The 23,803-nt window shown below is 38.0% G+C and overlaps 1 protein-coding gene across 6 annotated transcripts in view; it reads right to left on the bottom strand.

The window, feature by feature from the left end:
* The window catches only part of ACSS3 (acyl-CoA synthetase short chain family member 3), a 371,082-nt gene that overhangs the window by 82,771 nt on the left and 264,508 nt on the right, over positions 1 to 23,803 (bottom strand). For all 6 annotated transcript variants that reach the window (XM_089307518.1, XM_008256845.5, XM_089307519.1 and 3 more), the window contains one exon: positions 706 to 857. In XM_089307518.1, the coding sequence (XP_089163644.1) occupies positions 706 to 857 (152 nt within the window). The remainder of the gene's footprint in view (positions 1 to 705; positions 858 to 23,803) is intronic.

Genomic DNA, 23,803 nt, shown 5'->3' with positions numbered 1-23,803 from the left:
TAAAATTCAAACACTGGCATTCAACATAAACTCAAACTGCCTTAATTCAAGCCTACTTTTACTTGAAACTACAAAACCTCCACTTTTAGTTTATGATAGCAACCTATTTCAAAGAGTTCAGTGACAATTGATGTTGGAAACTGCCTTGAAGGCAGAAATTACTATAATTATCTTGAATATACATATCATTAAATTAAAATGGATGTCAATAAACCAGTACAAAAATATCTGGACTATTCAGAGCAAAATATTATAAAACAATTCACTCTTTCAACAAATGTAATTTGGACTATAATTTTCTCATTTTGGATGGGGACAATAACTCAAATATTTCCCTCTATCCCTCCTTCAAGACAGGTAGATGTTTTTCACACACACAAACACATACACACACATACATATTTGTGATTTATTAAATCATAATAAGTATTTAAATTCTTAAGGAAAATGTGATCAGGGTAGCTAAATAAAAGAAATATTTGGTAAGATTTGAATTGAAATAAACATGATGTGGTATTTCAAGATGTTTTTAGTATGATTAAATTCCAACTATTTCAAAGGTGTTTCTGGAGGTCATTCTTAAAAACATTCAGAATCTTTTGGCCCTTCCCATGGAGGTAATGCAGTACCAGACAGAATATAATGATCAGTGATTCCCTTGGTTTGCAGTTTTCACGTAATGTGCCCTGTGTTTCCTGACTTTACCTCGTCAGAGAGTACTGCTTCCCCAAGGCCGCCCCAGGGTCCTGTTGACGGATGGCTCTAATTGCGGTTGGCGCTGTAAACAAGGCAGCCACTCCATGCTCTGCAAGCACACGGAAATAAGCACCAGCATCTGGTGTTCCCACAGGCTTCCCCTACAATGAGATTCATTTGAAATGTCACTGGGTAAAAATGCCTCATATTTCATTGACAGTTCAATACTTAAACATTTAACACAGTGATATTAATATAATCAGGTTCTCAACAAATCTTCCCTTAAAAATATTCCTTAAAAATTATTTCCTAAATAAAATTATTTCTAAAATTATTTCCTAAAATATTTTCTAAAAATATTTCCTATCATAAATAAAACAAGTGTCCAAGCAGAAGAGAGGCTGTTTGCTCCATTTCAACATCCTAAAAGCTTGCAAACAGCAGCTTTTTCAGGCTTTGAAAGATAAAAGATTGGAAATATATATCACATTCAAATTAAAAGCATAAAACAGTCTCCTATTTGGCAATAGATCAAATATATTGTTTAGAGAAGCAGACTAAATGAGACACATGGTTGTTATCCTAACATTAACACACATTTGTCACTATTAAAAGTGGCAACAGTAATTCTCAAAACATTTGAGAAGAGAGAAACATCAGATATCACTAGTGATTTCTGAGCAGTGACCTTTACAGTTAACTGTCTCACTCCAAGGGACTGCTCTGAATCAAAAACAATCCAGTGAGGTATTCCCAAATGCTGTACACGTTTTGCATGACATCATATACTTATCCAGTGGCAAAGACACAAATAAGTATCTAATAATTCTGGTGAACTAAGAAACTCAAAATAATATACAACATTGTTAATTGATATTTATGCAAAGTTGGAAATGAGTAAGACAATGAAACAAATCAAAAACTGCAGCAATTATAAGTGACCATAAGATCAATACCAGTGCAGCCATATCCCAAGAATTCTTCAATCCATTCACACCACTAACAAATCCTACTGTGTTTTTAAAGAAAGGTACCTAGAATGTTACTATATGGAAGCTGCTTCAGTTGAGGTTGGGATAAACAAAGAAAAATTACTGTATCTTAAATAATTTCTTTAAGACTTAAAAGTGTTAATGCACCTCCATTTTAGGCAATTGTATCTGTCCACAAATGTATACATTTCTTCTGGATTTTCCAATTTATTAGCATATAAATTGTACACATGCACATCCTCATTGTAGAGCTACAGTGTCCCTCTCATTTGCATGGAGTTTCCCGTGCATTTTTCTCCCTAACTCTTCCCTGAAATTGCACTCTCCACTTTTAAACTACCTTCCCTTAGACTAGAGCAGTAAGTTCCCTCCCCATTCTGCCATAGTGGAATCTCTCTTGCTGTTTGTAATAATTCTTATCTATTCTTTTCATACTGTGGCATCAGTTATAACACCTCTATTTTCATTTCTGATTTTATTAACTTGAGTCTTCTCCCCTCCCCCAACTTTTGCTTTTGATTACTTGGGCCAATGATTTATCAATCTTATTTATTTTTTCAAAAAAAAAAAAAAAACAGCTCTTCATTTCACTGACCTTTTGTATTTTTTTAAAAAACCTAAATAGAACAATAACCAACACAGAGATTGAATCAGTAATAAAGATCTTCCCAACAAAGAAAAGCCCAGGACCATATGGCTTCAATAAATTCTACCAAACTTTTAAAGAAAAACCAACCCCAATTCTTCTTAAACTATTTAAAACAATTTAAAAGGAAGGAATCTTCCCAATATCCTTTTATGCAGCCAGCATCACATTAATTCCGAAATGAGAAAAAGATACAACAAAGAAAGAGAATTATAGAGCAATATCCTTGACAAGCATACATGCAAAAATCCTCAATAAAATACTAGCTAACCAAATCCAACAACAAATCAAAAAGATCCTCCACCCCAAACAACTGGGACTGCAGGGATGCAGAGATGGCTCAACATATGGAAATCAATAAATATGATATATCACATTAATGAACTAAATAATAAAAATGTGATTATCTCAATAGATGCAAAGAAAGCATTTCATAAATGCAACATCTCTTCTTGATAAAATCCTTAATCAAATTGAGTACAGAAGGAACATACCTCAACACAATCATGGCAATATATATAACAAACCCACAGCCAGCCTCATGTTGAATGTGGAAAGCTGGAAGCATTCCACCAAAACTCAGAATGAGACAAGGATTCCAATTCTCACCAATACTATTCAACACAGTTCTGAAAGTTTTAGCCAGAGCTATTAGGCAAGAAAAAAAAATCAAAGGTACACAAATTGGAAAAGAGAACGTCAAATTATCCCTGTTTGCAGATGACATGATTCTATATAAAAGGGCAACAAAAAACTCCATTAAGAGAAATTGGAACTCATAAGAGTGTTTGCTAAAGTTGCAGGATATAAAATAAACACACAAAAATCAATAGCTTTGTATATACAGAAAATGCCATATCTGAGAAAAAACTTATAAGATCAGTCACATTCACAGAATTTACAAAACCTTACATTCCTTGGGATAAATTTAACCAAGGATGTGAAAAATCTCCACAATGATATTCCTAAAACATTACAAAAGAAATAGAATACACACACAAAAAAATCTTCCATGTTTGTGGATTAGAAGAATTAATATCATCAAAATGTCCATACTACCAAAATCAATTTACAAATTCAATGTGATCTCAAAGTACCAAGGACATTCTTCTCAGATCGAGAAAAAATATTCCTAAAATCCATATGGAAACTCTAGAGATCTAGAATAGCTAAAGAATCTTAAACAATAAAAATTGCCAGAAGCATCATAATGCCAGATTTCAGTACATATTACAGAGCAGTTATAATCAAAACAGCCTAGTACAGGCACAAAAATACACATGTGGGCCCTGGGACACAACAGAAACCCAGCATTTAATCCACTATACAACCAACTAATCTCTGACAAACAAGCTAAAAGTACTCTCTGAAGAAAGGACAGTCTCTTCAACAAACAGGGCTGGAAAATCGGACCTAGCTATGCAGAAGTATGAAACAAGACCCCTTACACATTAAACTAAAATAAACTCAAAATGGATCAAGTATCTAAATCAAGGACGTGATACTATCAAATTATTAGAGGAGAACATTGGAGAAACTCTTCAAGACATTGGCATAGGCAAAGACTTACTGGAAAGGACCCCAGAAGCAGAGCTATCAAAGTCAAAATTGACAAATCAAATTACATAAAGCTAAGAAGCATCTCCTCAGCAAAGGAAACACTCAACAAAGTAAAGAGCCAACCAACAGAATGGAACAAAATAGCTGAAAACTATGCAACTGATAAAGGATTAAAATCCAGGATCTATAAGGCGTTAAACTCAGTAACAACAACTCACGAAATTCAGTTAAGAAACAGGCAAGGTACATGAACAGCCATTTTTCAAAGGATGAAATACAAATGGCCAACATAACATGACAAAATGCTCAGGATCACTAGCCATCAAAAAACTCCAAATACCACAATGAGTTTTCACTTCACCACAGTTATTATAAATAAAATATATAAATAACAAATCTATCCAGGATGTAGAGAAAAAAGTACCCTAAAACACTACTGGTAAGAATGCAAACTAGTACAACCATTCTGGAAGACGGTATGGAGATTCCTCAGAAATCTGAAAACAGATCTACCATATGACCCAGCCATCCCAATCCTGAGAATTTACCCAAAGGAACTGGTATCAGTATATAAAAGAGTTATCTGTGTCCCCATGTTTATTGCAGCCTAATTCACAATAGTTAAGATATGGAATCAATCCAGATGTCAGTCAGTTGATGACTGAATAAAGAAAATGTGGTGTGTGTGTGTGTGTGTGTGTATATATGCACACACACATACAGGATGGAATACTACTCATCCATATAAAATGAAATCCTGTCTTTTGCAACAGAAAGGAGGCAACTGGGCACATTATGCTTCATGAAATAAGCCAGATCCAAAAAGACAAATATGTTTTCTCTGATTTGTGATATCTAATAGAGTACAAAAAAGCCTGAATTATAGGGTTGAAATCGATGCCTTATGATTTGATTATTATTTACAGCCCTTGACTATAAGGGGGAGAAGGAGGAGAGGGAGGCAGAGATGGGAAGGGAGAGAGAATGGGAATGAATATGATCTTGCATCCATTGGTTCACTCCCCAAATAGCTGCAACATCCAGGTCTGGGCCAGCCAGAAGCCAGGAGCCAAGAACTCTATCCTTGTCTCCCACATGGGTGACAGGGGTGCCCAAGCACTTCAGTCATCTTCCACTGCTTTCCATTACCAGGGAGCTGGATTGACAGCACAGCAGTTGGTATACAAACTGGCACTGCGATATGGCAAATTAGTTTGTAAGAGGTAGCTCAACCCACTGTACCACAATTCCATGCCCAACTCATAAATATTTAATGTTATATATTTCTAATATATAGTCCAAAGCACTGAAACCAAGGCTGTCATAGCAGTTATCAAAGTACCTTTAAACTTACTTCAGTGTATAATTTTCTACCACTTATGATTCAATGTATTAATATTAATGGACTACAGATGAAAAGTTCCATGAGAAAATTTGGTAATGTCTCAATTTTTCTCCCGTGTTTACTAATGTTTTTAATACAAGAAAGAAGTGAAATAAAGCACGTAGCACAAGGAAAAAAAAAAAACTTGAGTTAAATCCTTGAGCAAAAATTCCTTTCGTTTTAACATTAATCCTGTGATTCAGTTTATCCAAGGCTTGAGGTCAATGCCACTTGTGGTTTTTACAGATTTTGACTTAAGAATTTTTGAGTCAATGGCAGTTTTTGCTGCTTCTTGTGTAGCAGGATTAGAGTACATTTAGTCTCCTTCTGAGCACAACTTTTGAGAACGTTGCCCAAGGCATATTTCTAACTCTAGTTCTAAAGTGAAGATAGCAGCATCGTTTTAGCAAAGGTGCTGAATTTCATTTCAGTAGACAGGTGCTGCCAAGTGTCTGCTTGTTTATTTCGGGATAGTCATGAAATTAACAATAGCATTTGTTGAGTTCCTGCTATATACATCATGTGCCCTTAACAAAGGATGAGTGTTTGGGCCCACAGCATTTAAATGTAACACTTGTTAAAATATATGCAGTTCTTTGGGATGTATGATTTAGTCAAAGAAAAAAAATCCAGAATAGTGAGTATAGCATTCACATAGTATCATTTGAATAACAACATATAAAATACATTGCTTATACATGAACTAACTATTGCACATATAAAACTGCCTTCAAAGGAGAGAAATTACAAAACTGGAAATGGAGCAGTGAGATTTTTCACTGTTTACCCTTTTATAACAGTAGGTATAGGAACAAAATTAATACATAACTTCTTCAACAGAATGGGCTTTTTCTCACCCAAAGTGGTACTCTCTATAATTCAACATTTTTGTTCCAGTTTTAGAAATGCTATTGCCATTTTAAGTCCAGATGAGATAACCATCCCATATCTTGAGACCCTTCTACCTAGGACTTTGTGTTGGTATACTGGACTCCCTTGTAAGAACTGAAATACAATCTGCTTGCTTGCTAGACATTTCTCCATCAGTCCTTTGGCCTCCCCACCCAGGATTTGCTTCCATCTTGCCCTCCTTCATCTTATACACATAAGCATCTACATTGACTCTGAGTGAGTGCCAACCCAACATGTGCAAACTTCTTGGCATAATTTTCAAAGGTATCAATATCTGATCCCCATTTGCCAAGATCATGATTTGGTTGGCTTCAAGTCTTTCCTGTTATTGTTACATTTTACATAAACCCTAAGAGGTTCTAATCTGCACCTAGGGCTTAGAACCTAAACAAAGCCCTTACACATGCTCTGCCAATTTTTTAATACCCACCTGCCTGGAAGATTTAATGAGTCAGCACAGCATTTAACGCTCACTATTACTGATGTTCTCTATTATAATTAATTGAGCTAGGTCTAAATATCAGCAAGCAAATAATTTGATTATTTAAATTTCATTTTAGGAAACAATATATATAAGAAATAGGTGTGAAGGAATGCCTCACTGTCCCAAATTCTTTGTATCTTGCTCTATGTATCAGGTTCCAAACTGTATATAAATATCATGATGTATAGGACATAAGATTAGTACAACTGCCATTTCTCTGAAGGTGGCAGTATTAGCCCTCACCCATATATGTGAATAGCTCTTTCTCTGTTATCCAGAATCCTCTAAAGGCCCTAACTCTCATCTGGGGTTTTAGATGAGTTGGATCAGTACTTGAGAGGATTTTATCACAATCCCTTGGGGGAGGGGGGTTCCTGACTTAAACCTCAGGGGAGTTTGTGATTTCTGATTTTGTAATGTACTCATATTTTCATTTTCCTAGGGAGAGAAGTCAACAGCTTTTATTGGATGTGACGAGAGTATATAAACAAAGGGTTTAAAAGTATATGAAAGCTTCTCAAAAGAGCAATCTCTGAGAAACCGTTTGAACAAAGCAAGAAGGCAGATGGACACGTGCAGACCCTGACATTTGTTCATTTTCTTCGCCACAGGCTAGGTAAGTCTCAGGATTATCCCTTGAAACTACTTCTATCAAAGGGATAAACACTCACAAAGCATTGAAAACACAGTAGTCAACTTATAGTCCCCAATCCTTCCTTCTTCCACAACTTCTTGGATAAAATGAAATTGTCATTTTTATAAGTTAAAGCCAGTCAACTATCAGCAATTTTATGTATTTCAAATTAACACTTTTTTTTTTTTTTGACAGGCAGAGTGGACAGTGAGAGAGAGAGACAGAGAGAAAGGTCTTCCTTTGTCGTTGGTTCACCCTCCAGTGGCCACCGTGGCTGGCGCACTGCAGCCGGCGCACCGCGCTGATCCAAAGGCAGGAGCCAGGTGCTTCTCCTGGTCTCCCATGGGGTGCAGGGCCCAAGCACTTGGGCCATCCTCCACTGCCTTCCCAGGCCACAGCAGAGAGCTGGCCTGGAAGAGGGGCAACCAGGAAAGAATCCGGCGCCCCGACCGGGACTAGAACCCGGTGTGTTGGCGCCGCTAGGTGGAGGATTAGCCTAGTGAGCCGCGGCGCCGGCCAAATTAACACTTTCTAATAGATGATTTTTTAATCATCTCCTCTGTATCTACTTGCTATGCATCCCTCAGAGTTGCTATTCTCAGACTTCAATCTTTTTTCTTCAGCTAAGGGCACAGTCTAACTTCCAGACCTGAGACAGTAAGACTTCTCACAGCTACAGCACCAAGACCCTTTCATGTATAAAACAGTCTCCCCTTGTCCACGATTTCACTTTCTCTGATTTCAATTACCTACAGTCAGCTGTAGTTTGAAAATATTAAATGGAAAAATTCAGAAATAAATAATTAGTAACCTTTAAACTGTATGCTGTTCTAAATAATGTGATAAAGTATCATGGAGCCCTACTCTGTCCTACCCAGAGGCAAATCATCGCATGGATGTGTGTTCTCTAGTCCTTCTGCTCTTCTGCCTGTGAGGACACTGCACTTCTACTCACCAAGGACATGGCAACAAATGCCATCCTAAAGGCAGAGACCAAATCTGCCAGCACTATGACCTTGGACTCACAGCCTACAGACCTGTGAGAAAAACAACTCTTGTGTGTTCTTTATAAATTACCTAGTCAGTCTGTAATATTCTGTCAGAGCAGCACAAGATGTATGGACATAGTATGTGCATCCATAACTCTGTATGGAGCTATCCATTTCCATTTGACTCTATACCTGCTTTTTCCCAGCTATGACAGTTGACCAGATTTGGCTTTGTGATGATTCCTCCTGCCAGTAAATAGGCTGTTTCTCCCAGCTAAGTGAGAAAAGTCTACCAGTCCCTCTAAAAAGAAGCTTCCTTCCAGAAGTATTAATGTCAAGTAAATGAGCAGAGGACTGGAACTGGTAATTCTGCAGACTAAGTGCTCAGCTAATTAGGAATTGACATATTTAGCATTCACAGTAGTCACAGAGAGCATTTACCCCTAGTACAGCTTGCATCATACGGCTCTAAAAAGATTACTTTCACCTCTGAATTCTTCTATGCTGATGTGGAATCATTCTGCTGTCTCATAACACAGGGACAAATTAAGATTTTCCTTATTCATAGTGATTAGTTGGACTTTGCCATAAGTAGACAAGTTCAAAAATTATTGCTTAATCACACTCTCACAATTCTTCCCAGGAAGTAAAGTGTGCCTATTCCATATGTACCATATAGTCTAGCATGGGGTTGCACAGAGCATGGTTAACTCATACCATCTATATACTGCCCAGAACAACTTCCAAGCATGCTTATATTTTCTCCTGGCTGGAAAAAAAATCTTCCTATGAAATTGCTCCCATAAATGTGACTACTAACACCCTCAGCACCAAGTCCTCCTAGGCTTCCCTATCAGACTTCTTTCAACAGCACTTGGCACTAGTGATATCTCACCTTCTGGAAAAGAGCCCCTCTTTTGTTCTTCAGCACATTTTGCCTTTCTGAGTCTCTTGATTCAAACATGATTTACCATTATTATGCAAATGTCTGAGTAGTACCTTCAGAGTCTACATTGCCAAAACCCAAAGTACTCTTGCCCTCTCCACCAACACACACCTACTCTAGTACTTGACTTGTTAACTGCATTTCATCAGTAATGCTGGGCAAAGGCGTCACAGCTATTTTCAACTTCCTCTTCACCTTCTTTTACAATACTCATCAGCCTCCTCCTTAATTCTCAGATCACTCTGGTGCGAGCCACCTATCTGGGGGAAACTCAACAGCTTCCCATTGTTCTCCTCTAAATTGACAAGAGAACTCTCTCTGGGCCAAGAAAATCTTGTTTCAAATCCCAGCTATTCCTCATGTATTCTGAAATTCAGGCAGATACTATACAAAACAAATTATTGTTGTAACACTGGTAAAATTATTTAATGCCTATAATCTTTAGTTTCCACAGCTGTAAAAAGGCAACTCAAAATATCAACCTAATGGGTTCATGCTTAGAAGGGATCCAGTTACTAAACAATCAACAGCTTTAGCTATTATTATTATTTTTACTGTATCATCCACCAAGTTCTCCATATCTACTCTTCCTAAATTATCTTTAAATGACTAGTGGACAGATATTTGAACCCAGGTACAATTACTAAATGTAGAGCATTTTTCATGGGTTATAGTTCACTGCAGTTTACAGAAAACAAATTATACCTTCTGTACAGCCTAAGAGATTTCTTGGTTAAGACGTGTCTTTTATTTATTTGCTTTCTGTCCTTTATATCGATCTTAATTACTTGACTGTTGTCAGCTGCTTCGGTGCAAGGACAATATATGATACTTATTCTGGTTCCCCATCAGTCCCCAGAATGCTATTAGGCACACAGTAAACACCAATAAATACTGTGGATATAGTTGTGACAATATCTGCACTTACCTGCTCCAATCTCAACCACAGGCACACAAGAGAAAAAATTAAACTCAAAAACAAATATCTTCAGAGGGTCAGCGCAATGGCATAGCAGGTAAAGCCGCCACCTGCCATGCCAGCAACCAATATGGGTGCCGGTTTGAGTCCCAGCTGCTCCACTTCTGATCCAGCTCTCTGCTATGGCCTGGGAAAGAAGTAGAAGTTGGCCCAAGTCCTTGGGCCCCTACACTCATGTAGGAGACCCAGAAGGAAGCTCCTGGCTCCGGATCAGTATAGCTCTGGCCAACTGGGGAGTGAACCAGCTGATGGAAGACCTCTCTTTCTCTCTCTCTGCCTCTCCTTCTCTCTGTGTCTAACTTTCAAATAAATAAATCTTAAAAAAAAATTCTTCAAACCAACTGAGATATATAGTAGATGCCATCAGTTTTATAAACTTTTCCAACTGAGATCAAATATACAGCTTGAATCAGAGTAAAAACTGAGTCATCATTTTTCTCGTTCCATACATTAAAAAAACCAAATTGCTGTAAAAAAATCCATCACATAAGAATAGAAAAGGTCTATGATACTATCCATTTCAACAGTTAGCAAAACCATGACTATTGGGCTCAAAAGGAAGTAAAAATTCATGTCCTTAAAAATGTAAGCCCCATCCTCAAAAAAAAAGTAAACAAGTTAACATAGGTAAAAACGTAAAATTCTAGTGAGGAGGAGATAACTACATACATTCAAATAAAAACAGCATTATCAAAAAGTCTGGGAGAGGCTAGGACCTCAAGGGTCCACATACAGAACTACAGCAGAGAAAAATTACAGATCCAGTGCAGAACAGAGAAGAAAACATGTCCACTGAACATACTTTAGGGATTATTTGGCAAGAGTGTTAAACATAAAAGTTAGGGTCAACACTTTAGCGCAGCTACATAACCTGCTGCTTTCAATGCCAGCATCCCGTATTGGAAAGCCAGTTCGAGTTCCAGTAGCTCTGTTTCCTATCTGACTTCCTGCTACTGCACCTGGGGATGCAGGGGAAGATGACCAATTTACTTGAGACCCTGCTACCCATGTGGGAGACCTGGTTGTTGTTCCTGGCTCCTGGCTTAGCCTGACCCAGACCCGTCTACTGTGGACACTTGGGGAGTGAATCAGCAGATGGAAAATCTCACTTTCTCCCCTTTCAGACTCTCTCCCCCTCCAGCTCTCCCTCTCCCTCATGGTGTACCTCTCCTGTGGGGAGCAACTGGGAGCAACTCGGACTAGACTAAGTTACTGGAATTAAGACTTATTCTATGCATCTGCTTTCCCACAATATGGCGCTGAGAAGGGAAACAGCTTCTACACAGCTGCCTCCAGTTCAACCAATAAACTGTGGGACCTGCTCCTGATTGGAGGAGAGCAGCGTACTCGGCGTGTGGGTAGCAGAGTTGGGATTGGTGGAAGAGGACTATAAAGGAGGAGAGAGACGGCATGCACCAGGAACATCTAAGGGGAACACCTGTGCAGCCCCCGAGAGAGCCGGCCGGTGGTGTGCCGCTCCCCCGCGGAAGTGGGGAATGTGGCAGGGGGAACCGCCCTTCCACGGAGGTGGAAGGGACGGTAGCCAACCCGGGAAGAACCAGCAGCAAACCCAGGGAGGGCCAAGCAGACGAAAGAACAGCGCAGGGTCCTGTGTCGTTCCTCCATGAAGAGGGGGAGCGACACTCTCCCTCGGTCCCTCTGCCTTTCAAACAAATAAATTTTTAAAACATAAATACAAAAAGAATTTGGAAATAGATGTCAACCTCAACAGTCTGAAATATGAGACTTCCATACTTAGAAATGGCTTAACGTTTCAGTTCATGTATATAAGGTGATAATTACTCATATTTTACATGTGTGAAAACACAAGGTACTTCAAAAAGTTCATGTAACAGGTAATTAAAAGCTTAATTTTTTATCAAAAATACACATGTAATTGTAATTTAAAGACTAATAAAGATAAAGCTCATCAAAAAATAAATGTTTGGATAATAATTAACCATGAATTGTGCTCTACTGTTCACCTATGAAAGTATTCAAGGTCACTCTTATTTCCTTTACAAATTCCACTCTTCAAAGGCAGATCCTTGAGGGTAAAGACCACTGGGTTACTTTCCACATTGGTGGCTTATTCTTCAAAGCTGGTAGTAGCAGGATCAACACAGCCCTGTGTGCTGATTGCTCTGCCTGGTGCTTAGAAAAGAACTAACAGGCCCCAAAGGGAGCTGCCTCTAGTGCTCTGATGACGATGTCAGTGTTCTGAGGACAAACGTATTTTGAAAAAATATATATGGAGTTTGTAAACATTCAAGCTTTATAACAGCTGGACTGCAGGGGTGAATGGTTAATGTTTATAATTTGGAATTCTATTCTGAGAAAGAACAAATTTGTATTTTTGAGGTAGGACAGAATAGATATCAGTATTGTTCTAGTCTATCCTGGGAACTATTCTGAAGGCTTTTCATGGATTACCCAATTGAATGTCAAATAAGGAAGTATTATTACTACTGAAACTTATAGATAAGAAAATTGAAGCAGACAGCAGTCAAGCAACTTGTCTGAAGCTAAACAACTGATACAGAGAAGGTGAGAAACTATACCATAGCAGTCTGTACTACTACATTTCCTCTCAAACACTAATAATTCCCATTGATTTAGAATGAAACTTTTTTCTTCAGCCAAATACATTTGAAGAATCAGCATCTCTCACTAAGAAAAGAAACAGGCATGAATTTCAGAGTTAAAAAATCTGAGCAAGTTACCAAGCAATTTATATACTACAGATTTTTTAAAAAAAAGCACATGGAAAAGATTTACAGAAATGAAAACTGGAAGAATATTTATCAACCCTCTAATTTTCATGATGCAAAAATAGCTTCCCAAAGAGGCTGAATTATAGGTAGAGTAATTGAAATAACATATTAATAATTCCAGTCCAGTGACCATGCTTTTCAATCACAATTCAGAATCTTAAATCTTATATATGTTTTTAAAATAATGTGTTGTCTGAGAAGGCAGAGTATAGTTCATTCCTTCAAATTTAATTACCGAATTACCAACAAATGGCCATCTGTCCTGGTACATCTAGTGAGCACACCACTCTATGGTAATTGCTTGGTACTGTGAAAAATAAATTTTTGAAATGCAAATAAACGTAAAGTGAGAGCAATCTTTCATTCTTTGAGGATTTTAAAAAAGACTATTATTACAATTCCATAACCAGATGAAGTATATTAGTCTGTGGCTTAATTACAAGCTAGATTTAAGGAGAACAGTAATTACTAATATTCCATTCTAGACCTAGGTAACATCTTAGCCAAGGAACAGTAAGCTGATTTCCTAACCATACCACTGCCATTTTATTGTGAAATTAAAACGTGTCCACAAGACACATATTTGTTCGCTGGAATACATCAAGCGAAAGCAGAATGTTAAGGGCCAGGAGCATGTTTGCTCTTGAGAAACAGCATTGGTTTTGACTCTGCAGATGACAGACAAGAAAAAGGTACAAGTGCTAACAGAAAAAGAGAGGCCAGGAACCATATTTGTGTATAATCACCACCTGTTGGAATACGCATGTACATGCCCATTCACAGCAGGTTAACAGATGTAGGTTTATGTTCAATCTCTTATATTAAAAGATCGTTTGTGGCTCATCCCTCCTCTTCGGTAAAACTGCAGTAGCAAGCATCTGTCCTTGTCCATACGTTATCAGAGTTAAATCTGTTGGAATCAAATATCCACTAATAATGTAGTTATCAGAAGAGGTATTGTGTGTTTTAATCTCAACTCTTATAAATAAGGAGTGAATTATTCAGAATTGGTTTCAGCATTTTGGCAAGTTGGTCCAATTTGGCTTCGAGGTATGAGTAATATAAATATGTCCAATTCAATTAGTAAAAATTTGATCACTGTTCATGAAGTTTTCTGGTAAAACAGGAAATTACTTTCTCCCCTTGAATCCCTAAGTCAACTATTTTTTCTGACATCTTAATTCAGTCATTTATTTAATGAATATTTCCTGGGAACTGAGAATGTGTTCAGACCAAAGCTAGGAGCTAAGAATTGATAGTGAGCAAAAAATGAAATGATTCCTTCTCTAGGGTGATTTAGAACAGAAAAGAGCAAGCAAACACATCACAGGCACTTAAAAACCCATGTGAAACTGCAACGATGACACCAGGCAGCAAAGAATGCAAGGGGAGGAGAGACCAGGAGGAGCTGATTAGATTTAGAGAGGTCAAGGAGGGCTGCCCTGAAGAAGTGATCTTGAGCTGAGATCTAAAGGATAAGACACATATGAAGTAGGCAGGCATACAGGCTAAAATTGATTAGATTTGTGAACTGAAAGACCACGCCTTCACCACGCCCCTGTGTGACTTCATGCCCCTACCTGATGCCTTTGCCACGCCCCTGTGTGGCCTCATTCCCCTACCTGGCCATACCTGGGTGCCCACCAGCCAATCAGGTTAATTAGCCACTCCCCTTCGGAAGTGGGTTAAAAGCCTGGACACAGTGTGGCCCAGACCTCTCTTCTTCCTTGGCCTCTTGTCAGGAGGGGGCTTCCACCTCCAGGGCACATGGCCTTCAGGCCACCTGCCCTAGGCTTCCTGGCCTAGCTGCTCATCCACGTGGCTGGTTCCTGGTGCCTGCTATGAACCCCTATTCACCTCTCTCTTAAATAAAGCTGTCACTCTCCTATGCATCTTTCACACTAAATAAAACCTTAAAATGTATACCATGCCGCCTCGTTTATCTGTGCTGGTATTTAGAATTCTTCTCTAAATATTAGGCAAGAATCCTCTCGGGCTTATTAATATTGGGGATTCAGTAATAAGCATATGGTGATATCGTATGGCACCCAAATTCCGGGTGCATATGTGGCACCCCAGACAGCACTGCTGGGGAACTCTAAAGGGCCACATTTCAGTGTAGATTTTAGGGGGTCTTCTCCAATTTCACATATATTTCAAGTAAAGAGAATGGGGCAAACTTCCTGCGGCAGGCAGGAGCACTCCCAAAAATGGTAAGGAAATGGGAGCGTGTTTTTCTCCACAAAGTAAAGCGATTAAAGATGGGTTGAACTTTCCTCATTTGCGAATGCTGTTGAGAAGCCAAGTAACATTACAAAAGGTTGTTAGTAGGAATGAGGCTGACAGGAGTCAACCAGGAAGGCCTGCAGAGAGAGCTGCAGTTTAAGAAACAGAACTGTGTAGATGAAAAGCCAGTGTTGTAGCTGCAAGGAGACAAGAGGGTCAAGGATGTTTGCTATTGTTTTACTGAGAGAAATCTGAATGTGCGTTAAAACACGGTGCTCATCAGGAAGGTGAAGTCACACAGAAAACCATGATTTCCCACCCATTTGACCCTGCACATGTAGAGCTTCCAGTCTCAGAGCAGAAAAGAAAATCTTTTAAATAGCCATTGCATTTTTTCCATGTTGAAATGTAGGGTAGCTGATGCATCTATACGTTCAATTGAATGACCAATATGGTTGTAGGCATATCTGAGGGATTTTCACCTGAAGCAGTTATAGATTTGTATTACATCACAAAATATAAAAAAGTGGTCTTTGTTGAGAAAAAGGGATCTGTGCATTATTCACTCAAACGGTATCATGGGTATTTACATGCAGTGAAAGAGAGATGTTTTATCAAATGTCTTTTGGACTCTACATGATTTGATGCAAGATGAACTACAAATCTCCTAACACTTCAGAACATCAATCTTGTTAAATCAGAATTCAATGCTAAGGAAAAATATTGTCACAGACATCAATTCATTGTTTATATTATAGCTTTAAAATGTGATATTGTCAAGTATGGAAACAAACTCCTGAGTGTACTGACCTGTATATAATATCTTTAGAAAACATAATCCTATGAGAAGTACATGGATGATCTGCTAAATTATTTTGTTTGCTATATAATTTTAAGAAAATATTTTGGCTTCCTATATAAAATATTACTAACAATGCTAAGTATTCTTTTGGTAAACAGTCCAAAACTGAGGCATAACTCAATTATTTTGTGGAAATCAACATTTTTTTTTCATTTGCTGGCCTACTGACAAGTCAGGATTATTTGTAGTTTTGTTTTGCATTGCACAATCAATCAGGCAAGTTGCCCCTGCATTTTGCATGTTCAAGTTGTCAATTAACTCTTAAAAATGTTCATTTGGGATGGCTTTGTGGTACAGTGGGTTAAGCTGCCTCCTGCAGAGCTGGCATTCAATATGGATTCTGATTCAAGTCCTGACTGTTCCACTTCTAATCCAGCTCCCTACTAATGTGCCTGCGCAAGCCGCAGAGGGTGATCCTAGCACTCAGGCCTGTCACCCCCACAGGAGATCCAGAAGGAGCTCTGGCTCTTGCCTTTGGCCTGGCCCAGACCTGGCTGTTGCAGCCATTTGGAAAGTAAAACAGTGGATGGAATCTCTCTCCCCCTGCCTGTAACTCTGCATTTCAAATCAATAAATCTTTTTTTAAAAAGTAGTTCATCCATTCAAAAACCTTTATAAACCTTTTGGAAGGTACTGCACCACAAAACAACAAACATTCTTTGCCTTCAGATTACAAAATGACAGCATTGTGTGTGTAAGATAGAAGGAACCCAGATGTGGAGTAAAGCACCTTTCAATCAGCCAGAGAAATGCGAAGAAAAGAGGCAAGGAGGAGAGGAGAAAGAGAGGGGAGGAAAAAAAAAAAAAGAAAATCAGAGACTCGGTGATATTTAAGCTCTAATGTTCAGTATATTATATTTAAAATTTAATCCCTTAAGAAAAAGAACTGTGGTTATATTATCAGAACAAAGGTGGAGTTTAAAAAGAGGGAAGAATTTAATCAATGGCAGAATTCTGATATGTCATTATCACTCGAAGACAACTGTTGGGTGGGAAGGACTGTGTGTGCAGGAACCACAGAAAAGAAAGTAAATGGAGGCAGAGGACCAAGAACTATGGATAATGTGGATCATGCAGAAGAGCATGAATTATGTTAAGAAACAGTAACTTTGTATTTTTTGATTAAATTGCTACATTGGGTCATTGTGGACTCACTTCACTTGTAAGAAATAATACAAAGACATACTATATACCCTTTACCCTGTTGTAACTAGGGGTAACATCTTGAAACACTAGGCTATGACATTAGTAATATCAATTCTGTCAAGACAAAAGCAAACAGTTCTGTTTCCACAAGGATCCCTCATTTTCAGTTTCTGACCACATGAGCTTATTACTAATATCTACAGACACAATGGGTATTTGTATGGTTTCTTATATCCTAAGATTGTCTTGAATAGTCTTCTTTTTTTTTTTTTTTTTTTTTTTTGGACAGGCAGAGTGGACAGTGAGAGAGAGACAGAGAGAAAGGTCTTCCTTTGCCGTTGGTTCACCCTCCAATGGCCGCCGCGGCTGGCGCGCTGTGGCCGGCGCACCGCGCTGATCCGAAGCCAGGAGCCAGGTGCTTCTCCTGGTCTCCAATGCGGATGCAGGGCCCAAGCACTTGAGCCATCCTCCACTGCACTCCCAGGCCATAGCAGAGGGCTGGCCTGGAAGAGAGGCAACTGGGACAGAATCCAGCGCCCCGACCGGGACTAGAACCTGGTGTGCTGGCGCTGCAAGGCGGAGGATTAGCCTAGTTAGCCGTGGTGCCGGCCGTCTTGAATAGTCTTATTAGCAAGTGTTTTTGAACATTCTACAATTTTCTACATAAATAGCCATGCCATCTGCAAAGAGACAAGTTTATTTGCTCCTCTGTGATTTTTATGACTTTTGTTTCCTTATATTGCCATACTGAAGTGACTACAACTTCCCTAACTATGAATAGAGAGGTAAGAGTGGAAATCCTTACCTAGTTCCTAAACTTTGGTGGAGAGCATTCAGTCTTCTGAGTATGATGTTAGCATGAGGTATTTTTATGGATGCCTTTAATCAACTTGAGGAAGCATTTTTCTATTCCTAGTTTTCCAAAAGTTCTTAGTATGAATGGGCATATATTTACTAAATGACATTTCTTTATCAATTGATATCATGTGATTTTTTTCTTTTGCTTGTTAATTTTGTATATTACATGGACTGATTTCCAGATATTAAGTCAGCCTTGCACCCTAGAATAAATTCCACTTGGTCATGGTGTACAATTCTTGTACATGGTATATAATTCTTTCTTAAGTATTAATGAATTATTTGCTAACATTTTGTCAAGACTTTTATAACAATATTTGTGACAGACTCCAAATGATCAAAGAACAGACTCTAACTTATATTGGTTTAAATCTGTTAGTTATTTTCACGGTCTTGGGTTTCATCTACTTTAGTAGGTTTTCTGTGAGTACTCAGCAGTATCTTATTATTTAGTCTTTTTCTGGTTTAGGTATTAGGGCAATACTAGCCTCATAAAATTAATAAGAAAGTGTTCCCTCTTCTCTGAGATTGTGCAGAGTTGGTGTTAATTCTTACTTAAACATGTGGCAGAATTTTTCTGTGCCTGGGGAGTTATTTCTAGGAATCACTTAAATCATAAATTCTATTTTCTTAATAGTAATATTTGAAAGGTTATTCAAGTGATCTCCCTAACTGATGAAACATGGTAGTCTGCAATTTTGGAAGCAGTGGTCCATTTCATCCAAGTCATCAAATTTATGTATGTTGAATTAGGCATAGTATTCCCTAACTATCTGCAGGGTCTTTAGTGGTATCCACTCTTTCATATGTGATATCAGTGATTTGTATTTCCTCTCTCCTTCTAACTGTTAGAATTATAAGGCTTGCAAATTTTAAGTGTCTTTTCACAGAATCAGCTCTGTGCTTCATTGGATTTCTCCTTTGTTTTTCTTTCTTCAAATTCATTAACTTCTGCTCTGATTTTTACTATTTCCTTCATTCTGCTTGTCTGAGGATTATTATGCCCTTCTTCTGGGTGTTTTCAATGGACTTGAAATTCTTTGTCCTTTTTCTATATTTAGTACTATAAATTTCCCTCCTAGAACTTCTTTAGCTGTGTTCCACAAATTTTGACATGATGTACTTTCTTTTTAATTCTGTTAAATATATATCTGAGGCATTTATTTTGAATCTATGAATTATCTTGAAGTGTATTTATTAGTTTCCAACCATTTCAGGATTTCCCTTTTATCTTTCTATTAATGATTTCTAGTGTGACTCCACCATGATCAAAGAATAGACTCTGACTTCAATTTATTTATATTTGTTGAGGTTACTTTCATGGTCCTGGGTTTCATCTACTTTAGTATATGTTCTGTGGGCACTTAAAGGGAATGTATAGTATGCTGTTATTGGGGATAATGTTCTATGAATGTCAATTAAACCTTGTTGGTTGATGGTTTTGTTGTTTTTGTTCTATCTTTACTGATTTTCCTTATGTTCTATCATTTATTGAGACAGCAATATTGACATGAGGAGAGTTCGGAAATTAGAGGAGTAGAGGTATGTATTGGTCAATTTTCTGTTGCTATAACAAAATATCCAAGGATGGGACAAGTGTAAAGATAAAAGGTTGATTTAGCTCACAGTTTTGGAGGCTGGGAGTTCAAGATTAGGTGGCTCTTACAGTCAGTCTGTGGTCAAGGTTTTCTGGCTACATTACAGCACAGGAGGATAGAGCAGTCCCATGGCAATTCAAGATGCTAGAGGAATTCAGGGACCAGGCTTGCTCTTTTTATTTCAAGCCACTGTCATAGGAAATAACCAGGGTCCCAAAAGAAGTACACTAATCCCTTCCAAAGCTAATGCTCCTATGATCTAATCACCTAAAGGTTCTATCAAACCACCTGAACACTGCCTCACTGAGGACCAAGAGTCCAGCACATGAAGCTTTGGAGGACACAGGCAAACCACAGTAGATGGCCTGGAAGGGAGTGACTGACATTAAAGGTGCAAGTATCTATTGGAAAGTCTCCTAGACTAGACTGGAATGCAGACATAAATCAGACCAGAAGCCCAAACACATAATATCAACATGACATACTCATTTATATTGGCTGGATACCATTCTTGAATATTTAAAGGAGGCATAAAAAAGGAACACTTCTGATATAAACTAAAACGTATTCAAAAAGATGTAATGGACAGTAGAGCATGAGATATAAGGATAATAAAGTTATAATCATTCACAGACTGACTCAGTTTCTATGCCTGTGCCGATGGAGGTAGCATTAACAAAACTATAGACTACATAGAAAGAAACCTATCTTTCAGGTTATAGAGAAATTGATAGAGATCAGTTCATGCCATCTTGAGCCTAATGTATGTTTGCACCATCTGGAGATGTCCACAATAAATTGGTGCTCAGCAGAAAGCCATACAGAAAGAGGAATCTTTTGTTAGAATTCAAATATGACAAATATGAACTATGTGGAGATTAACCAGGAAATGTGAGCAGAATGAGAAAAGATGGCTGAAGTTCCGATGTTCAGGATCAACCTAAGAAAAAACAAGAAAGGGGCTAATAACAAAAAGCTATCAGGAAGAAAAAAGAATGCAGAGTAAACTTCAATCAAGTTCCATATATATTCACTGAGTGCTTACTTAGTATATGTGATACACTGTGATTCTGAATTTAAGGCTTTTTCACTCTCTAGGTGCAAACAAATAATTTCAGTACAATGTGGCCAGCTCGTATACAAACATTCAAAGGGGGTAAGTGTATCAAAGAGAAGGACACTAAAAACTGCCTCCAATTTTGAGAGGGAACTTTAGAGATAAGATGCTTTTTTTTTTTTTTTTTGACAGGCAGAGTGGACAGTGAGAGAGAGAGAGACAGAGAGAAAGGTCTTCCTTTTCCATTGGTTCACCCACAAAATGGCCGCTGCAGCCAGTGCACCGTGCTAATCTGAAGCCAAGAGCCAGGTGCTTCTCCTGCTCGCCCATGCGGGTGCAGGGCCCAAGGACTTGGGCCATCCTCCACTGCCTTCCCGGGCCACAGCAGAGAGCTAGACTGGAAGAGGAGCAACCAGGACAGAATCCAGCACCCCAACTGGGCCTAGAACCCGGTGTGCTGGCGCCGCAGGCGGAGGATTAGCCTATTGATCTGCGGCGCTGGCTGAAATAAGATGCTTCTAAGCAGATCTTCAAGGACAGTAGAAGTCAACCAGATAAGGAAAGACAGAGGGAATGTTATATTCAACAAAAGAAAACAGCAGGAACAATAGCAAAAGTATATACATCTCAATGAATAATTGAGAGAAAAGGTAAAATCAGACTGCAGAAGGCCCTTTAACTATATCCATTATAAGGTAATTTGTGCTGTCTGCTCTAGTAGTTTCCATGAAGTGCTCTGGACAGGAATCAGACTAACACAGGATGAACAGTGACTGTAAAAGTATAAATTCACAACAGAGTACTTAGAGTAAAATTTTTAAGGAGTTTAATGGAGAAGAAAAATAAAGATGGGACATATAGAATTGGGCAAACATTTGAAATGCTTTGTTCTTAACTTAATCAGAGAGAAATAAGGGCATTTAAATGCTGTAGAAAGGAAAGCATAGTACAAACACAGGGTTTAAAAACATTTTTGGGGGCCAGTTCCACTTCTGATACAGCTTCTTGCCAATGTGACTAGGAAAGCAGCAGAAGATGGCCTAAGTGCTTGGGCCCATGCAACCACACAGAAGACCCAGCTGAAGCTCCTGGCTCCTGACTTTGGCCTGGCCCAGCCATGCTGACTGTTGTGGACATTTAGGGAGTGAACCAGAGGATGGAAGATATATGTCTCTTTCTCTTCCTGTAACTCTGCCTTTCAAATAAGTAAATCTATAAAAAAAATCTTATCTTCATTAAGTTACTCACAGAACAAATAATTATAGAACATCCACATTGTTCTTAAGCCCATCATCTTTTTATAAATACAAAGAACCCAATAAGTAATGACCTGGTCCTACTATTTTTCCTTTTGTTTGATTTGGATTTCCTTTGTATTTGAATAGGATATTTTCTGCCTTCACACCTTCACATTCTTTCATAATGATGACTATAGTTCTCTATTTCCATCTGTAGAAAATCCTTAAAAATCATTTGTAAGCCTTGATGAGTGGTGTCAAATTCTTTCAATTTCTGTTTGTTATGGAAGGTCTTTATTTCACCTCCATTTATAAATGAGAGTTTTGCTGGGTACAATATTCTGGGTTGACAAATTTATTCTTTCAGGACTTGGACTATGCCCTTTCATTTTATACTAGCCTGTAAGATTTCTGATAATAATCCAGTTGTTACTCTAATTAAAGATCTTCTGAAGGTAATCTGGCATTTCTCTGGTCACATTTTAGAATCATTTTTTTATTTATTAATGTCTTACTGTTGAAAGTTTGACTGTAATGTGTCATGGTAAAGATCTATTCTGATCATGTTTATTAGAAGTTCTATCTGCTTTCTGTACTTGGTTGTTCCTATATTTCTCCAAAGAAAGGAAGTTTTCTTTTATTATTTCACTGTGTAAGCCTTCTAATACATTCTCTCTTTCTACACCTTCTTGAATTCCTAAGACACATGTTTGGTCATTTTATAGTATTTCATGCCAAAGACAGCTTGGAAAAGACCATGGAAGCACAGGTAATAAAAGCAAAAGTAGACAAATGGGAAGAAGCTTCTGCACAGAATGGAAACAAAAAAGTGAAGAGGCAACTGATAGAATGGGAGAAAATATTTGCAAATTGTGAAACTGATAAAGTATTAATATCCAGAATAAATAAAGAGCTCTAGAAACTCAACAACAACAAACAATCCAGTAAAGAAATGGACAAAAGAAATGAAAAGGCATTTTTTTGAAGGATGAAATCCAAATGGCCTACAGATACATAAGAATATGCTCAGGATCAATAGCCAGCTGGGAAATACAAATCAAAACTACGAGGCTTCACTTCTCTCTATTTAGAATGGCTACCATCTAAAAATAAAAATAAATAAATAAATACTGGTGAGGAAGTGAGGTAAAAGCTACTCTAATCCACTGCTGCTAGGAATGTAAATTATTACTACCACAATGGAAGACAGTATGAAGATTCTTCAGAAAGCCGAAAATAAATTTACAATATGACCCAGCCATCCTACTCCTGGGAATTCACCCAAACAAAATGAACTCATCCTGTGAAAGATATCAGTAAACACAAGTAGCTAAATTCAAAATAGCTAAGATACACAATCAACCCAGATGTCCATCAACTGATGACTGGATACAGTCAATGTTGTAAATATACTCTACAGAGTGCTAAAAAGGAATGAAACCTGTCTTTTGCAACAAAAAGAATGTAATTGAAAACAATTATGCTTAGTCAAAAAGTCAAATATTATATGTTTTCTATGATGTGTACTAGTTAATACAGAATGCAAAAAAGTATAGGAATGAAATGGTCACTTTGTGCTATGATTGTCATTTTTAGCACTTTTTTATATGCCTATGGAACTGTAGCCTCCCTACTTTTTACTTCTTGAATGTTACAGTTAGTGGTGAATTAAGCCTGTGAATTTAACATGTATTAAATTATGTCTGCAAAAATTGATGGAGAGAGGGAATAGATGGGAGAAAGTTTGGGGGGAAGGGCAAAGGCAGCGAAATGTCGTTGTCTTCTTGAAATTGTACCTCTAGAATGCATGAAATTTGTTCTC

The sequence above is a fragment of the Oryctolagus cuniculus genome, chromosome 11, assembly GCF_051225735.1.
Source record: "Oryctolagus cuniculus isolate XC-2025 breed Fujian yellow rabbit chromosome 11, ASM5122573v1, whole genome shotgun sequence".
Taxonomy (NCBI): Eukaryota; Metazoa; Chordata; class Mammalia; order Lagomorpha; family Leporidae; genus Oryctolagus; species Oryctolagus cuniculus.
Note: the sequence above shows the minus strand (reverse complement) of the source record. Positions and strands in the feature narration are given on the sequence as shown.